The sequence below is a fragment of the Physeter macrocephalus genome, chromosome 11 (assembly GCF_002837175.3).
Source record: "Physeter macrocephalus isolate SW-GA chromosome 11, ASM283717v5, whole genome shotgun sequence".
NCBI classification, from domain to species: domain Eukaryota; kingdom Metazoa; phylum Chordata; class Mammalia; order Artiodactyla; family Physeteridae; genus Physeter; species Physeter macrocephalus.
In genome coordinates this window covers 141,453,707-141,471,160 of record NC_041224.1, presented here as the reverse complement: position 1 = coordinate 141,471,160, position 17,454 = coordinate 141,453,707, and the positions used below count along the sequence as shown (strand labels likewise).

Sequence of the window (17,454 nt, the reverse complement as noted above, 5' to 3'; positions counted from 1 at the left end):
GTGTCACTTATATTGTTTTGTGGTACTTTGAAGTTATTTCTTTAAATTGTAAATTCCATGTATCTATAACCAGGTTAAAAAAGCTTTTCAAGCGCAAGGACAGTATCTTTGATGCTTTGGAGTCCCCATCTGATAAATTTTGATAAATGTTGTCTGATGTCAATAGATAACTCAGTTGGCAATAGAGGTAAATAATATGATCTATAATGAAAATGCTGTAGTGGCAACAGTCTACTCAACAGGCAAGTCTCTGTAAAATCAGGACTTTTTTAGACTGAAAAATGAAGCTCTAAAATTTCATAAAAGAAATGAAGCTAAGAAATATTCAACGATATACAATTAGAAATCTGCAATGCTCTTTTACTATAAACATAGGCTTTTCTGATAGAAAACCTTTATGTTTTAGTTCTAGCTCTACTCCAGTACTTTTTATTTAAATGCTAAATATTGGCCTTAAAAATATTAAAGAAAAGTCAGTGTTTAAATTATAAAGCGACTAGATACGTACCACACAGAGCAATTTAAAGCACTTTAATAGTTATTTCCTAATATACATAAATGATCAGAGCTAAGGTAGCCAAGGTTGTAGTATGCTAAAAGTAACAGACAGTCCTTGAAATTCTGCCAACATGTATTTGATTTTCTCCTTAAAATGGATCAAGGTTATTTTTATTAAAACCAAGTAAACAATTATTAATGCTTATTAAAATCCACCAAAGCTATCTAAATTACTATCAGGCTGACACGGTTACCTAAATGGCTTTTTAGTTATTTTGCTTTTACATATTTTTTTCACTAATGTACTTGTTTTATAAAGAGCTTACTTTGCGATAAGTTAAAAAGAAACAAATAATTTAAAAAAATTATGTTTAGGTTGAGTGAATACAAATGAAAGACTGAAGAATTATGCATACATCCTGCAGAGAGACACCATTCAGTTCTTAACACTTGAAAAATCAAGGCCTCTACTTGTTTACATGGGAACTGGGATGAATACCTTTTATATCTTTTTACATAAAAATCAAATATTGTGGTTAAGCAACAGTGATAACTGTTGGGCAAATGGATCTACTGATACAAAAGAAAGTATTTTAAAAGATCCCTTTGTCCCTGGGGCTGAGCATCTTAGACTTTTCCACCAAAGTACCCCCAAGGCCCTTCAGAAGCTTTTACTCACAGAGGTGAGTTAGAGCCATATCTAATAGAATCGGGGGCTTGGCTTAAAGTAATGGATAACAGTCACACATTTTTCTTTCTAAAAGGTTATTGTAAGTTTTGTATTTTACTTCACAAAAATCAGTGTTTGTTTCAACACTGACTGTGAGTAAAACCATCCTCTGGGGTGATATATCAAGTCCAATCTATAGCTTTACATGTTTCCTTGTTCACGGGCTTCTCAATTTTGAGAAAGTGACTGCAGAAATATGAAAGTTATATTTTTGTGCCAAGGCTCTCTTTTTTTAGGATCATTTTTTGGGTTGTACCCTCTAGTTGAAGTAACACAATCACTTCCTTGTGTCTACCAGTAGGCCTTGATTCTGAAGTGTGGATGCCTTTTTCCTGTTTCCATTTTGGGTGGCTTTTGCCATTTTTGTCCAGATGGGCTTTGCACCCGAATTCCTGGTTTTTAAGTGTCTGCCTTATTTTAACTCATAAAGTCTATGTGCACCCTGACTCTATCTAGCTCTAGAAAACTGGTTTCACTTCGATCATGGACCCCCAGGAAATTTACTAGGCAGCCTCCTCCAGTGTTTGCAACTTGCTGTTGCCAATCCTGCTTTGCCACTCCTTCCCTATTCTAGCCTCTCACCCAGTATTCAGAATCCAGGGCTATATTCAGTCCAGAAATAAACCGTATAAACATATATAAAATTAATTCTTGACCATAAGCTTAATAAATTATATTCTGCTCTTGGGCTAAGGAAAATTAAGTAAAGAGCAAAGAAATACTATTAGGATGTTTTCAAGTTAGCTCATGGCAATAGTATAAACAGAGAAATGTATATAAGGTAAAGTAGGTAACTGCCAATTTTCAGTGGATGAATACTCTATATGGAAAGTGTTTTGAAATGGGACATTTTAAGATTTTTATGAGTTGATACTTTGGTTGATGATCCTAAGCACTTAAAATTAGTTTTAAAGCTATAACTAAATATCAGAAGATTTACCAGTCATCAGATCGAGTGCCTTCTTCAAAGTGGATGTTTCCCACAGTCTCCAACTCAATTAACAAAAATGAGATTAATAAACTATGACTTTTCTTCTTTTGTTTTACTTCAATACGATAAATTCCTTCAATTCTATTTAAGAAAAAAATAAAGCTATTAAAATGATCTAAAACTCACAACATTAAAATTCATGATAGTTTCTTCTAAGCTGATGTTAAAATATAAGGCTTTCATCAATGAATGGTGCTAACAGTTAAACCAAGTAAGAGACATTCTATTTTTGGCAATTAAAATCACCTCAAATTTTGTTAACCTCAGAGTAAGTGAAGCTTAGAAGACTCTCCTGGCTCCACCATTTATGACTCTCAGATCTTAGACAAGTCACAACATTTTTCTGCTGCAATTTCTTAGAAAATGACAAGATTGATAGTACCTACACCTGAATAGGCTTTTCTGAGGATTATAGGCAAAATATATCTAAAGCTCTTAGCCAAGAGCTTGGCACAGAGTAAGAACTCAATAAATATTAGTTATTATTTTGTTACTATTTATTATTACAGGGAAAACTAACTTATCCACTTAGTGCCTTAGTAAATTAAAAAAAATATTCACAGTACTTACTAAGTCTTCTTGCTTTATGTTTCTAGTTGATACTCAACCTGAGTTTCTTTCTGCATGATTCCAGACAACTTTTGTATGTGCCTTCTGCACCAGTAGCAACTAACGTTAAAAAAACTAATGTTTTTAATTTGCAGACACTAGAGTCATGATGTGACAAGAAGCCACTCAGGGGAAGTCCAGTGTTCCTAGTAAAGTATTGCTTCTGTAAAAAACTATATGCTAATTTTGAACCAATGATGCCTACCTCTACTAAGAACTGGACTGGAAAAACATGTCGTGTTTTACTTCATACTGTAATTCTTTCCATTCCTGAAGGAGAGAATTGAGCTCGACCAGTGGCCCAGAACATTCTTTTCCCTCATGTTTCAAATTTGAACAACTAGATAATTCATTAAACATACTCATCTAGTTTTTTGTTCCAGAATGTTACCCTTTCATTCAAGGCATTTAGTTTGGTCACTATCTTCTGTTGAAGACTTGGTTCTTCTGTGACAGTTTCCCAGTTTTTTGATTTTTCAAGCTCAGTTACTTTATTGTTACTGGATCTATCATTGTGCCCTTTGCCAGATCCTCTGAGTTCAGTCAGTTCCCGTTCCAACTGTTGAAATCAATGTGCCAGACAGCAAAATTGTTTAGTGGAATCTATTAAATATTTAGCTAACTTAAATTAACAAAGTAGTAATCTAGATAATAAATAAGCCAAACTTCATAAAAACATGGCAAGCATGTGATTATAACTTTAGTACAAGTTTGGTCAACCAATTTCTCTTGACTAAGTGAAAGCCAATATTAAATACTTCAAACATGGCAGTTCTCTCAATTGAAAATAAGAAAAGCAAGGAAATAAATTTTAAAATATTATTGATGAGTTAGCTTCTAATAAAGCCAAAGTAAAATGATAAGAAATGCTGGTTTTGTAACAAAGAGAATAAACTTGAAATAATGTGACTTTTATCACTCCTGCTTTTCAAGTTTTCAACTACTTTGGTGTTCTGAGAAACAACATAAAAATACACACAAGCATGGATATAGGGGTGCACATTTTTCTCTTTGCCTCAGTCTCCTATACGGCTCAGCACAACAATGTCTTTATTTAAAATTTTGATATTTGGGATTTTTTCTTATTGCTCGTAATGGACTTTTTTTGCATTCATTTGTGTTTTTAAGAAATATTATAATAGGGACTTCCCTGGTGGTGCATTGGTTAAGACTCCACGCTCCCAATGCAGGGGGCCTGGGTTCAATCCCTGGTCAGGGAACTAGATCCCACATGCATGCCGCAACTAAGACCGGCACAACCAAATAAATTTAAATAAATAAATAAATATTTTAAAAATATATATTATAATAAAGTATATGATTTATCTTAATTATGGAGATTTTAGAACTTCCCTTAAACTTTGGGCCCAGGGTGAGTGCCTCATTTGCCTTACCCTAACCCCAGCATCGTAGAATGGATTTCAAGATAAATTGTACAGTACACAGAGAAGTGCATACAAATAGAAATTTGCTAAGTATCTGTACTCCTTTCTCTATAATGGCTATATACAGCTGTTAAAAAAATGAAGTAAGCGTATTTTATAAAAATACCTATAGTTTATATAATCTGTAACTATTATTTTTCACATATTAATACATCCATTTGCACATGAAAATGGCAGATATAAAATGATTTCCATATACTGGTTCTCCTGTTATTTTTTTATTCAAATAAATTATGTTAATGTTTTAACTTTAAGAATACCTTTCTGATTATGATATGAATTTAAACCTGTTCATTTCAGAAGGAGTACTAAATATATTTTAAAAACTTGATTTTTAATGGCTACATACCATTCAATTTTAAGAATGAGTAATTCTGCCTCTTTTTAAACATTTAGGTAGTTTCCAATTTTTTCTTGTTATTAATAGTACAGTGATGAATATTCTCATATAAATATCCAAATCTTTAAATAGAGTGCTAGAAGTAGATTTACTGTGTCAAAGGCTATGAGCATTTTTAGGCTGTTAGTAATATACATGACCCAATTACGCTCTCATCAGTGGTGTAATAGTGTCACACCCATCTTCACCAGGCAGGCTATGACAAATTTGTAGGTGAAAATGGTTGCTTGTTGTCTTATTTCATATTAGGAAATTAATAATCAGATTGAGGTCCTCTTTCAAATGTTTATTAGTTTTTATTTCTTCTTGTGTAAAATGATAGTTTATGGAATTTGCTTAATTTTTCTATTTGGATATATACTTTTTTGTCTTTAAAATTTTTAAATTTATTTATTTATTTTTGGCGGCATTGGGTCTTCGTTGGTGCGCACAGGCTTCCTCTAGTTGCGGTGAGTGGGGGCTACTCTTCGTTGTGGTGCACAGGCTTCTCATTACAGTGGCTTCTCTTGTTGCGGAGCACAGGCTCTAGGCACGCGGGCTTCATGGGCTTAGTTGCTCCGTGGCATGTGGGATCTTCCCAGACCAGGGATTGAACCCGTGTCGCCTGCATTGGCAGGCGGATTCTTAACCACTGCTCCACCAAGGAAGTCCCTACCTTTTTGTCTTGTTTTATTTATGAGTCCTTTTATACTAAGGATATTATGTTTGTCTTTCATGTTTGTTGAAAACAATTTTTCAGACTGTTGTTTATTGTTTATTTTCATTAATGATGCTTTTTAGTACAAAACTGTTTTACTTTTTTTTTTCAATCAAATCTAAATTCTGTTCCCTGTGATTTCTAGTATTTTTCTTATTTGGCAGGCTGAGATCAGTTAAATATATTAATCCATATATTCTTCTGCTTTTTTATGTTTTCATTTTTACATTTAATTCTTTTTTCCCCACTGTATTTACTTTTAGTAAAGTATAAACTAAGGATCCAAGTCCCCCATTCCCAAGTAGTTTGACTATTTTTGTAACACCATTTTTTGAATAAACCATTATTTTCTTATACCTTTATTTTTAATACAATAAGTTCTTATATATACAAAGTTCTGTTTTGAGATAAGTAATCCTTCATTTTTCAGAGTCTACTTTTAGTAAAGGAAATCCAATTTATTCTAAATTTAAAAAGCACATATAACTACTAAAGCACAAACTATTAAAGTATACAACTTCATGGGAACTTTATAACAAGCTATACTTTAATAGTATACAACATACAATAGTAAAGGAGTACTTTAGCATTTTAGACAAGAAAATGAATTTTGAGCACAGCCTGCTGGTATCTAATAAAAATGTAGTGAAATAAGTCTAACAGATCTCTATAACTCACTGAATCATATTGAATTACACAGCATTTTAAAAATTTTATAAATTAATATGCCTGTACCTTTTTTAAATTGCAGATTTCTAAGCACAGAATGAAGCTTAGTTAAGTACCTAGAATCAAAACATTTTCAGGGCAAACTTACTTGAAACTTAGTATTAATTTTAAAAGGTATGTATATTTATAAATGTATACATACATATAAAATTTAAAAGATAATAGTATCTTATCTGCCAGTTTTCTTAAGACAAGGCTACTGAAATTTTACAATATTAAATCTCACATTTTTTTTCAGAAAGCTGAATAATTTTATTCGTTCTTCTGGCAAATTCTGTAATTTACATTTTCGATCATTCAGTTTTTCAAGGTCTTCATTAAGATGCCTCTGAACAGTTTTTATACGCATATTGTAATACATTATTTTTTTCATTGCTGTGGTCTGAAAGTGAGAAAAAAGGTTAGCTGAAACAAAAAACATTATAGGTAATTATTAGTGGTATTATATGAGTATGGTATGTTCTATATAATTATTCTTAAGTTTTACATGCTCAGTTACTAATAATGATATTAGTTGAAATGATAATGGCTACACAGAATTCTCTATTTAAATTTAATAAGCAAAACATAAAATTTCAAAGATGTTCTTTGTGTATAATATTTTAAGTGTGAGGCATATTTACATTTACTTTCAATGACAACATAAAGAGACTATAGAAAGAACTCAATTTACAAAATAGTGTCATTTAGCTAATGCGGCAGTACTACTAAAGCTAATATATTATTCCTATTTGATTAATTTAGAGAAAAAATAAATTTAAAAGAATAAAAGCAAATTTAACATTATTCAATTCATTTTTTAAATGCATGGCTAAGAAATAGGATTTCATGGGGTTTTTTTCTCCCAAATCTATAAAAGAATGCTCTAAATGAACTTGTTTTAGATTGAGCAATTACTAAATTGTCAGTCTAATCCAGTTATCTTGAATTCCTTAATATCAATGGATCATGCAGTTATTAATGTTTATCATGATAAATTGATTAAATCCACCATTAAGAAATATACCAGGTAAATGGTGCTCTAGAGTTATATTAGTCAAAAAGAACTAGCTGAGAAGAAAATAAACAAATCAGGTGCATATTATAATGTGACCTAGTTTTAACTGTTTACCTGAAATAATGAAGGCATTTCTTTTTATCGGGAAATCTGTACCTCAAGTAAGTTGGAAGGCTTGTACACTGTTGTGTGATTTATTTAGTAGAGAGTGGATAGTCAAGATCCCAACAGAATTATTTGGCATAACAGATAGAATGGAAACAAATATATGGCTTGATGAACAGACAAAAGAATTCCCTCTCCACACATATTATGAAATTCTGAAACTGAAATCACTAAATTTTTCTGCAAAAAAATTAGGCATTCATAACATAGAAGAGTTAAGGGAAAAAAGTCTGTTTTAGGGTGATGATTAGCAGATAAAAATTCCTGATCAAGAAGAGCTTGTTTCTCAGGTGCAACTGAGTAGAAAAAACTGTAACTAAGGAAATAGCAGATGGTGTTTCTTGATTTTTTTTTTTTTTTTTTTTTTTGCCTACAAGTGGCAAGTAAAGTCAGAACTTACCTACCCAAGTGACACACTTCCCCATCCACAACATTCCCTTGGTGATTCATCCAGTCCTCGGCTTGGTATCATTCTTCTGCTTTCAATTCCCATATCTTTATCTCCAATCCAGGCAACTCTCTTAAATAACAGTCTCATATATCCATCTTGGATATTCAAAAGATTGTTCAAACTTTATATGCTTAACATTAAGCTGTGATTCTTCCTTCTAAATGTACTCCTCCCATACTCTTCCTCATCTCATCAAATAGCAACTCCTTCCCTCCTTCAGTTGCTTGGGTTAGTTGCTTGGAATTATTCTCTACTTTTTCCTCTACACTTCAAATTCAATCTATCAGCAAATCCAGATGGGTTCTACCTTCTAACTACTGCTACAATTACTTTTGATTACTTTTTACTACCCCCTCTACAGTGCCCTGTATCAAACCATCAGCATCTCTCATCCAAGTTTCTGGAATCTCACTCGTCTCTCTGCTTTCACCATTTCCTTTAATCCTCTATTCTTAATTCATTAACCAAAAGGATCCCTTTAAAACATAAGTCATCTTGTTTCCTCCTCCTCTCAAAATTTTCCAGTGGCCTCATATCACTCAAAGTAAAAGCCAGAGTCCTTACAACATTCTTCAGTCTCACGTGATCTGCCCCCCACCACTCCTGTATTCATCTCTTACTTCTTTCTTTCCTCTTTGCTTACTCAGCTCCAGCCATACTAGCCTCCTTGTTGTGCTTAAAATATGAGGCACGCTCCTGCTCAAGGTCTTCGTACTTGCTGATCCCTGAAAAACTTGCTCCCTTATTTCCTTCAGGTCTCTGCTCAAATGTTGCCTTAGTAAATCCTTTCCCAACAGTTCTGTATAAAAGACCCTACAGTCCTTCCTCTGCCCCTACCAACAATCTTGTTTCCTTCACCCTTATTTCATTTTTCTCCATAGCATTTATCACCATCTGACATACTAGTTTTTCACTCATTTAGCTGCTTACTATCTGTCTTCTCTCACTAAATGTAAACTCCAAGGAAGCAGGGTTTTTCTTTTTCTGTTTTGGTCACTCTATTTCTAGTGCCTTGAACTGTGCCTCGAATGTAATAGGCATTAAATATTTGTTAGATAAGTTAATCAGCCAAGTAATTTAGTGAAGCACATTCAACCTGCTCACCTTTTCAGAAAGTGTGTGATGAAAAACTACAGAGATGATAATGGAAATTTCAAAAATATGGTTGTCACTGCAAAGTTTTGTCATTATTTTTGACTTAACATTGTTAGAGAAGACATTCCTCCCTGACCCTCCAATGACTCTGAACATCTGCTAGTAGACAATAACTCTAGCCTTTTGCTCAATATTACAAGACAGCTCACTTCTTAGATTGGGATGGGAGAGAGGATAATCTCAGTTTTGAAAAGAAGAGAGGAGACAATGGAACTTGAGAATAAATCCTCAGGCTACCAAGAGAAGAGATACAAGATAAATGGATAAAGACATTCTTTATCTATGTTGAGATGATGGATGAGCCACAAGGAAAGGATGGGAGGGCTTCATGTGGGCACATTCTAGACACTCATAAACTATTTATTGAATGGTTAACTGAATAAACAGATGGGACTCAATGGACTAGAAGGAGAGGTAGAAATATAATGTGAGAAGAATATTAAGAAACATGGTAAATTCCTATGAACTCTACTCTCAAATTATAAAGCCTTTCGTACCATGGCATAGTAGTCCCTTTACTGGGAGATTCACCATCAGTGACAGCCCAGGAAAAGCCCTTTTCAAGATTTTGGAGATCTTCAAGATTTTGGCAGTGTGGATAGATTCACTTATACTTACAGAGAACCCCAAACCATCTTTAATTAGATTAAAATCTGCCTAATCCTGGCATACTACCATCAACCATGGGTATCTTCTAATTTTGATATATAATACTCCAAATGAGAGGAGGTTACTTGTTTCATTTCTACTTTATTTAGGCTTTATTAATTTTCATATATATAGCATTAGTTTAATTATTCTTAACACTGATAATTTTTCAGATTTCCTTCAAGTTTTATGTAAGTTTAAATGTTTTTCTATTATTTTACCTTCCAATACTGTCATCAAAATTGAGATTCTAGTACTAATGTTATTATTTGTATGCATCTATGTGAAATATCCAGCTCACTGGGCAAAAGTAGAATTGGTGACAACACTGACAAGATAATACTACCTACCACATGTTGACACAGCCAGAAAGTAGTTAATTCAACTTAAGACAGACACCTGATTAGGTATGCACTTACATCTGCCAGTTCCTTGATTTGCTTTGCTGACACATCAAACGTGTCAAGTCTTTGAAGGCAAGGCAAATGATACAACACATGTGTGGAATAATTACACAGCAGACAAACTGGATTGGTTTTATACTGAGGATCATTGAAACATAAATCCTTTAAGCGACGCAGCCTGGTTAAGTTAGTGAGGTCCTAAAACAACAGCAACAATGGTCAATTGATTAATTGCAACTCTCCATTTCTAAAGGAGGCATTTGAGCTCTTAAGATCACCCATAATTTAATGTAATGCATTCTAATTATGTGCTTTAATATGGTAAAGTTATTTAGATGCATAAAGTGTTATTCTCTATTGAAAAAGATGCTAAATACATGAAAAATGGATCAACAATAATTAGACAGCAGACTCTATATAACTATACATTTTAAATGTAAAATGACAAAGAGTATTTACTAAATCATGTATTCCACATGAAACCTTGAAGCCCATTTATTCCTTAAGACACCATTCCCTCTCTGCACAGCCCCTTTGCTAACAAGTGCCCCAGGAGTAACAAGGATGTAGGTCTCCTACCTCCTTCACCATACTCGCCACACTGACCACCCAGGAACACAGCTCGCTATTTTCCTCAGCCTCCAGGTCTGCTCTTCTCACCAAAGGCTATGGCACCTATGTTTTAATATAATTAACACTGAACTCCTGATTTTTAGGTTTTTTTGGTTTGAGGTTTTTGTTATTGTTATTTGTTTCTATAAATGCCCTTTCTGCCTATTAAGGGCAAGTGAAAGCTAGCTTTCTCCTGAGGGCCTCATTTTCCTCACAGCCTCTGGAGGGGTAGGGGTTGACGATGCACTTCCAGACCAATGTGATTCCTTAACATCTTTTATCTTGAAGTTTAAGTCACTGTTTACACCTTCCTTTATTTGGGATCTGGCCCTTGCTTAACTCTTCAGTCTTGTCTCTTCTATTTAAACCCTGACATTTTATGTTTTAGCCATAAAACAACTTGAAGTTTCAGAATGTCCCAGACCTTGTAGACATTCTCTCATGCTTCTGCCTTTGAATGGACTGAACTTCACCCCAGTTTTACTTTTTAATCTGTCAAGACTCAACCTAGGTATCATCTTCTTTGAGAGCCTTGTTTCATCCCCCAGGCTTGGGGTAGATGCTCCTCCTATGAACTCTCTTAGCCACTGGGCTTACCTTTGTTACAGAATTTATCACACCCTATTGTCAATTATCCACAAGTCTATAAGCCTAGGGTCTGTATGTGCTTTGGCCCTCAGTCCACAAGCTAAGAATGGTGATTGCAATTTTAAAGTGTTGGGAAAAAGTAAAGAAGAATGTGTGACAGAGGCCATATATGGTCCACAAAGCCTGAAGTATTTTCCTTCTGTCCTTTTATAGAAAATGTTTGCCAATTCCTGAGATAAACTCTTTGAGAACAGGGTTTGTGTCCTGTTAACAATGCATTCCCAGCACTCAGCATTTAGAGCACAGCAGGCACTAAATAAATAATGTGAATTGAATTGAATGCTTATTACTTTCTACCAACCTCTAAGACACCCTCACATCTTTCTCAATAACAGTATTACTAGGGTGGTGCCTGGGGTAGGAAGGTACTATGGTAGAGTTGGACTTAAATGAATGCAATGCTAGTTAAGAGACTCAGAATTAAAGGAAATCCAAAGCAAGGACCAGGAGGCACTAATTTAGAAGATAAAGTATCAATACAAATGGAATCGGGAAGCAAGTAGTGAAATCAGGCTGCTAGAATTAAGAGTAAGACAGGGTGAGGTGGATAATGTGTGTCCAAACTCTCTCTGGACAAGTAAGAACTTGGCTTACTGGCTGGACCTAACGCTATGGCTAGGCCCATGGCATGAGTGGGACTAACTAAGCAGGGTGACTCTAAAAAGGAGATTTCTGAACAGAGTTGTGCAGAGAATTATTTGGTCAAATTCTGCAGGGCAAGGAAGGTAAACCATTGACTATGCTGAAGAGTAAAGATACTGTTTGATTTCTGGGTGGCTGTGTTGCATTTGACCATCAATCTGGGCTATGGCGGGTGTGAACTTTGAAGTCTTATGCAGGAATCCTCCACCTACACTCAGAAGTTAGATGACGCTGGAGTCTATGAAAGCACATCTCACTTTCACCAGGATAGTATCTTTTTAGGGTGACTGGAAAGGTTAGACATAAAAATTCAGAATAATAATATTTCAGGAATATTCCTAACATGTGAATAATAAAAGTTGCTGTGAGTCATGTTCAATGTTTTTATGAGAAGAAGCCATAATTATTATGGAGAACCTTTTTAATTTTATGCCATACAATGAATCTTCACAATAGTCCTATTTTTATCCCCATTATTTTGATGAGGAGATTGAAATAGGTTAACGTAATTAAAGTGATAGTAATAATAATAAAATAGCATATCTATTGAGTGCTTACTGTGTTTAGTCATTATTCTAGGAGCTTTATATTATTATTTCACTTCAACTTCATGTTACCATTGTATTATGCTGCTTTTAGTTTGTGGCAGGGCTAGAAGTGACAGATCTTTCTGCCTGTGCAGCCTCTGCTCTTTACCACAAGGCTGACATGGCTGGCCAGGGTGAGATAAACTTCCATATGGCTTCTTGGCAGGGTGATACCTTATCCTCCCAGGCTTCTGCACTTATCTTCTTCAGCCTCAACTCATGATTCTCTCCCTCATTCCGTTCCAGGCACAGAGGATTTCTAGTTTTCTATATTTGCCACACTCTTTCCACCACTTAGGTCCTTCACACCTTTGCTTGGAATGCTGTTTCCCTAGGTAACTCCTGCTTATGTCCCATTTGTTAGCTTAAACATTACCTCCCACAGCATTCTGAATTTATCTTTCATAGCTCCCTCTGATTTCTGCTGCTGATGTTACTCAAATAACATTGATTTCTTACCTCCACACCTTTTTGCATATTGTTCTTCTCATCTTGGAATGCCTACTTCCCACTGCGTTGTAGAAAATCCTCCCAAAAATGCCTGTTGAAATTCTGTCAACACTTCAGTGTTCACATCAGATATTTCCTCTTGAATTTGACCAATAAAATTAAATTTTATTGAAATTTCTTTTTAAGGTGTTTATAACATTCTGTCTCATTCTATAGATTTTTGGTGTCTTATATTCTTCTCTGAGTAAAAGAATGCCTACTTTTTTTTTTTTTTTTTGTGGTATGCGGGCCTCCCTCTGCTGTGGCCTCTCCCGTTGAGGAGCACAGGCTCCGGACGCGCAGGCTCAGCGGCCCTGGCTCACGGGCCCAGCCGCTCCGCGGCATGTGGGATCCTCCCAGACCGGGGCGCGAACCCAGTTCCCCTGCATCGGCAGGCGGACGCGCAACCACCACGCCACCAGGGAAGCCCAAGGATGCCTACTTTAATATTGATCAATTCAAAATTATTTCTATAGCTAATTTGCTCACCTATTGTCTAGAGGAAGTGTTTGAAAATGTACCTTCAGTCTGACACTGTCAAAATTATGAATGCCATATGTTTTCACCCACATTATATACCATAAACATTGTCTTCTTATTTGTTTTTTCTCTCTCATTTATGTGCTTGACAAATGGTTATTGAGATTCATTACAAGTCAAGTACTACCTTAAGTATTGTGGATATAGCAGTGAACAAAACAAGCGAAATTCCTGTACTCATGGAGCTTGTATTCTAGTAAGGGTTGTGGTTAAGTGCCAATAGGAAAAATAAAACAGGGAGAAAGTAATGGAATGCTTCCGGTTGAGGAGGGTAGTAGGGGACATTGCTATTTTACTTAAATTAGGCAGGAAAGGTGTCACTAAGAACATAACGTTTGAATAACATCCAGAAAGAAATGAGATGAGCCACGAAGATATACGGGGGAAGAATACTCCAGCAAGTGCAAAGGCCCTAAGGTGAATGTATCTTAGATATATTCAAGGAACAGTGAGGAGACCAGAGTGGCTAGAATGATGAAAACAAAGGGGAGAGTGGTAGAAGCTGTGGTCAGAGAGATAGTGGGGAGACTAGATTATATAGAGTCTGGTGGGCCATTGTAAGAACTGACTTTTACTCTGAAAGAGATGAGAAGCCAAGGGAGGGTTTTGAGCAGAAGTGATTTGATCTGACATATTTTTAAAGGAGTGGGCTTCTATGTGGAGAACAGACTGAGTGTAGTGAAAGGGTAAACACAGGGAGAACTGTTAGGAGGCTTTTTTTTTTCCAATAATGCAGGAAAGAGATGATGGTGTCTTCAACCAGGTTGATAGTGATGCAGGTGGTAAAAAATGATCAGACTTTGGATATATTCTGAAGGTAGAGCCAACAGAATTTGCTGATGGACTGGATATGGGGTATGAATGAATAAGAGGAGTCAAAAATGACTCAAGGATTTTGGCTTAAGTTATTAGAAGAATTGAGATGACATTTAGAGAAATGGAGAAGGCTGTAGGAGATGAAGGTTCGGTAGAGGGGAAATCAGTTTGAGTTAGGATAGATGTCTATCATTTTGGGTAGTTGTTAGGGCAAGTAGAGATAGCAATTTAGGAGTAATAAGTGGATAAAGGTATTTAAAGTTATAAGATGATTAGATTAGAGAATGAATGCAGATAGAAATGAGAAAAGATCTTGGACTAACTTGGGGCAATCCATTTTTTAGATGCTAGGAGAGGATGAAAAACCAGAAAACCAAAGAGGTGTAGCCAGAAAGATGGGAGAAAAACTAAGAGAAAGTGGTATCCTAAGAGCCAAGTAAATAGTTATTTGTTTGGTTTTAATAGTGTCAGATCGTTAGGGCCAATTTAATCAGGTGACTCTCAAATTTCTGGGAGTATTGGGTAGTCCAAAACAAATTACTCTTTAAGTGGGGACTATTTAGTCCATTTTCTGCAAAAAGATGGTTCATGATCCAGGTTGATAAATAAAATAAATTATTCCACTTAAACATACCTTGAAAGAACATATTTGGTTACCAGAAAGGTTTAATCTTTCTAGTTGTTCATTGGGATCAAGACAATGACCTTTAATTAAAAAAAACAAGATGAGAAAAAAGTTAAATTTCTCATTTTACCTCCTGTTCATATCTTGTCATATTTCTGAGTTGTATATGACCATCTTTTCTTGCATATAAATGAGACTAACGGTAACGTATAATTAGTAACCACTAATCAATGAGTAGTATTTTCACATCCTGTAATTATAGATTTAGAAATGCTTTTCAAAGATATTATGACTGTACTTTTCATATTGACAAAAAATTATTGTAACATTATCTCATATTCCAAATAAAACTGTACATACCAATGCTGCTTATTAGATTTCCAGCAAGGTTGAGATCACTTAAATTCTTCAAAGTTTGCAAGCCCTAAAATTTTAGACAATATATAATTTAGAAGAAATCATTAAAATCTATGTTTATAAATCATCTGAGCAATCTGGTTAGTTCTCCAGGTGTTCCAAGCAGCAGGTGCTGTTTACTTTACAAGCTTAGAAGTATGTGGGTGCCTCAGTGAAGTCTACTTTGTTCTCTGGAACCTGGAAAGAATTTTTGAAGGAGAAGCGAACAGGGAGGGAAGTAGAGAGGAAAAGAGGAGGAGGAGTAGCAAAAAGAACACATCACACAGAGTGTGTTTAAAATCTTAGGCAAGTTATATACAAAACTTCTCTAAACCTCCTTTTTTTTTTTTAACCTTCAGAGAAGAAATAACACCTTACCTCCCAGACATGGTGGGAGGAGTAAAGAAAATGATGCATACGAAGTTCTCTATATGTTACAATATGCTACATACACATTAGTTCTTCTTAAGTAATTAAACTAGTCATGAATATTTCTTGGACATTGTGGTTAAACTCTACAGAAGTTGACTTTAAATATAAATCACTGAAATTATCTTACCTCAATATTTTTAATTGCATTGTGGTTCAGCCAAAGAACCTCCAATCTGGATAATTTCTCTAAATTTTCTATTTTAGAAATTTTATTAAAATATAAGTACAGTTTTTCTAAATTTCTACATTCTTGAATACCTTCAATTTTCTGTTAAAAAAAAAGAGGAGCCTGAATAGTGTTAACTTGTGTTTTTCTATTAATCCTTTAATAAAGTAGATTTTAAGTACATTTTCCTTAAAAATCACATTTTCAGAATAGCTTGCAAAATCAACACCCAGCAAAATGAACTAAAATATAAAAAATCATACAATCCCTCCGCCTAAATACTATTTTCAATTTTCATATCCTTTTTTATTCAACTTGATACTTATTTTTATATGGTTATAATCATAACCATATACATTTTGCAATATTGCTTTTCAATATAGATGTTATAATTTTCACACAACCAATAGGGTCAAAGTAAACCAATTTCACTACAAAGCAGTACTGGGTATTATTTGATCTGATTTGATTACTAAAAAGTAGAATGTGTCTATGTTTTGGCTCTTTATTTCTATTTTCTCCTTTGTATAAATCTATTTTTATATTTTGTCCATTTATCTGTTTTTGTTTTGTTTTGTTTTACTGGGCAAAGGGTTTAATTGCAATTCGTCATGTATGAATCTATCTGTTTTGATCCATGCCTCAAGCATATACTTCAATGAATTATTTTTCCAAAGCCAAAGAACTTAGCATAACCTTCATGTAAGGTTATGCTTAGACTTACCTCTATGCAGCATTCGGCAATCCAAAGTTCTTTAAGCTGTAAACAAGTTTCTAGTCCTGAAATTTCTTTTATATCTTGTGCAACAATTGTGAGACTTGTTAAATTAGGAAATAATGATAATCCGACTATACGAGGATACCCTGAGAAAAACATTTCCAGTTTTGAAGTATCTGATCCTTCTTGTCCAATCATCTCATAAGATAAACCATTGCATAAACACTGTTTTCAAAAAAGAAATTGGATTATTACCTGTTTAAGATAATAAAAAATTATTTTTGCCAGTAGAATGATAAACTGTCAGTTTCACTGATGTCATTTTTCACTCACAAGAAGAAAAGTTGTGTCATATATATGATTTTTCTCTACTTCCAAAGATCATGGTGTAGAAGAAATCTCTAGATAAGCTCCAGAAAGGAGTGTAGAAATGTTCCATTTAATATTCTTACAAATGTAGTTGAAAAGAAACCTGGCTTTGACTCACCAGTTCTTTAATTATGTCTTCTTGGTTTTGGTTTTCACATTCAATCATCTTCCATTAAAAATAAAGGTTATAATAATATATCTGTTAAGGAAAAGGAAAAGTTGAAATAAGTACTAGAGTCATGCTGTATCATTTAAAGGAACCTTAAAGTTACTTAGGCGGAATTACTCACCTGTGGCTTGACATTTTCCAACAGTACATTACCAAGTATGTCTGGACACCAATACAGTCCATTCCATCTCTGAAGTTTTCTCTTAGACAGTTTTGTGTGTGTGTGTGTGGTACGCGGGCCTCTCACTGTTGTGGCCTCTCCCGTTGCGGAGCACAGGCTCCGGATGCACAGGCCCAGCGGCCATGGCTAACGGGCTCAGCCGCTC

The 17,454-nt window shown here is 34.7% G+C and overlaps 1 protein-coding gene across 1 annotated transcript in view; it reads right to left on the bottom strand.

The window, feature by feature from the left end:
• The window catches only part of LRRC9 (leucine rich repeat containing 9), a 95,216-nt gene extending 78,091 nt beyond the window's left edge, over positions 1 to 17,125 (bottom strand). Inside the window, exons 1-9 of the mRNA XM_024133083.1 lie at positions 17,078 to 17,125; positions 16,597 to 16,815; positions 15,834 to 15,974; positions 15,239 to 15,302; positions 14,888 to 14,958; positions 9,935 to 10,117; positions 6,326 to 6,481; positions 3,191 to 3,387; positions 2,169 to 2,300 (exon numbers count right to left, since the gene is read on the bottom strand). Of these exons, the coding sequence (XP_023988851.1) occupies positions 2,169 to 2,300; positions 3,191 to 3,387; positions 6,326 to 6,481; positions 9,935 to 10,117; positions 14,888 to 14,958; positions 15,239 to 15,302; positions 15,834 to 15,974; positions 16,597 to 16,815; positions 17,078 to 17,125 (1,211 nt within the window). The remainder of the gene's footprint in view (positions 1 to 2,168; positions 2,301 to 3,190; positions 3,388 to 6,325; positions 6,482 to 9,934; positions 10,118 to 14,887; positions 14,959 to 15,238; positions 15,303 to 15,833; positions 15,975 to 16,596; positions 16,816 to 17,077) is intronic.
• Between the last annotated feature and the right edge of the window lie 329 nt (positions 17,126 to 17,454).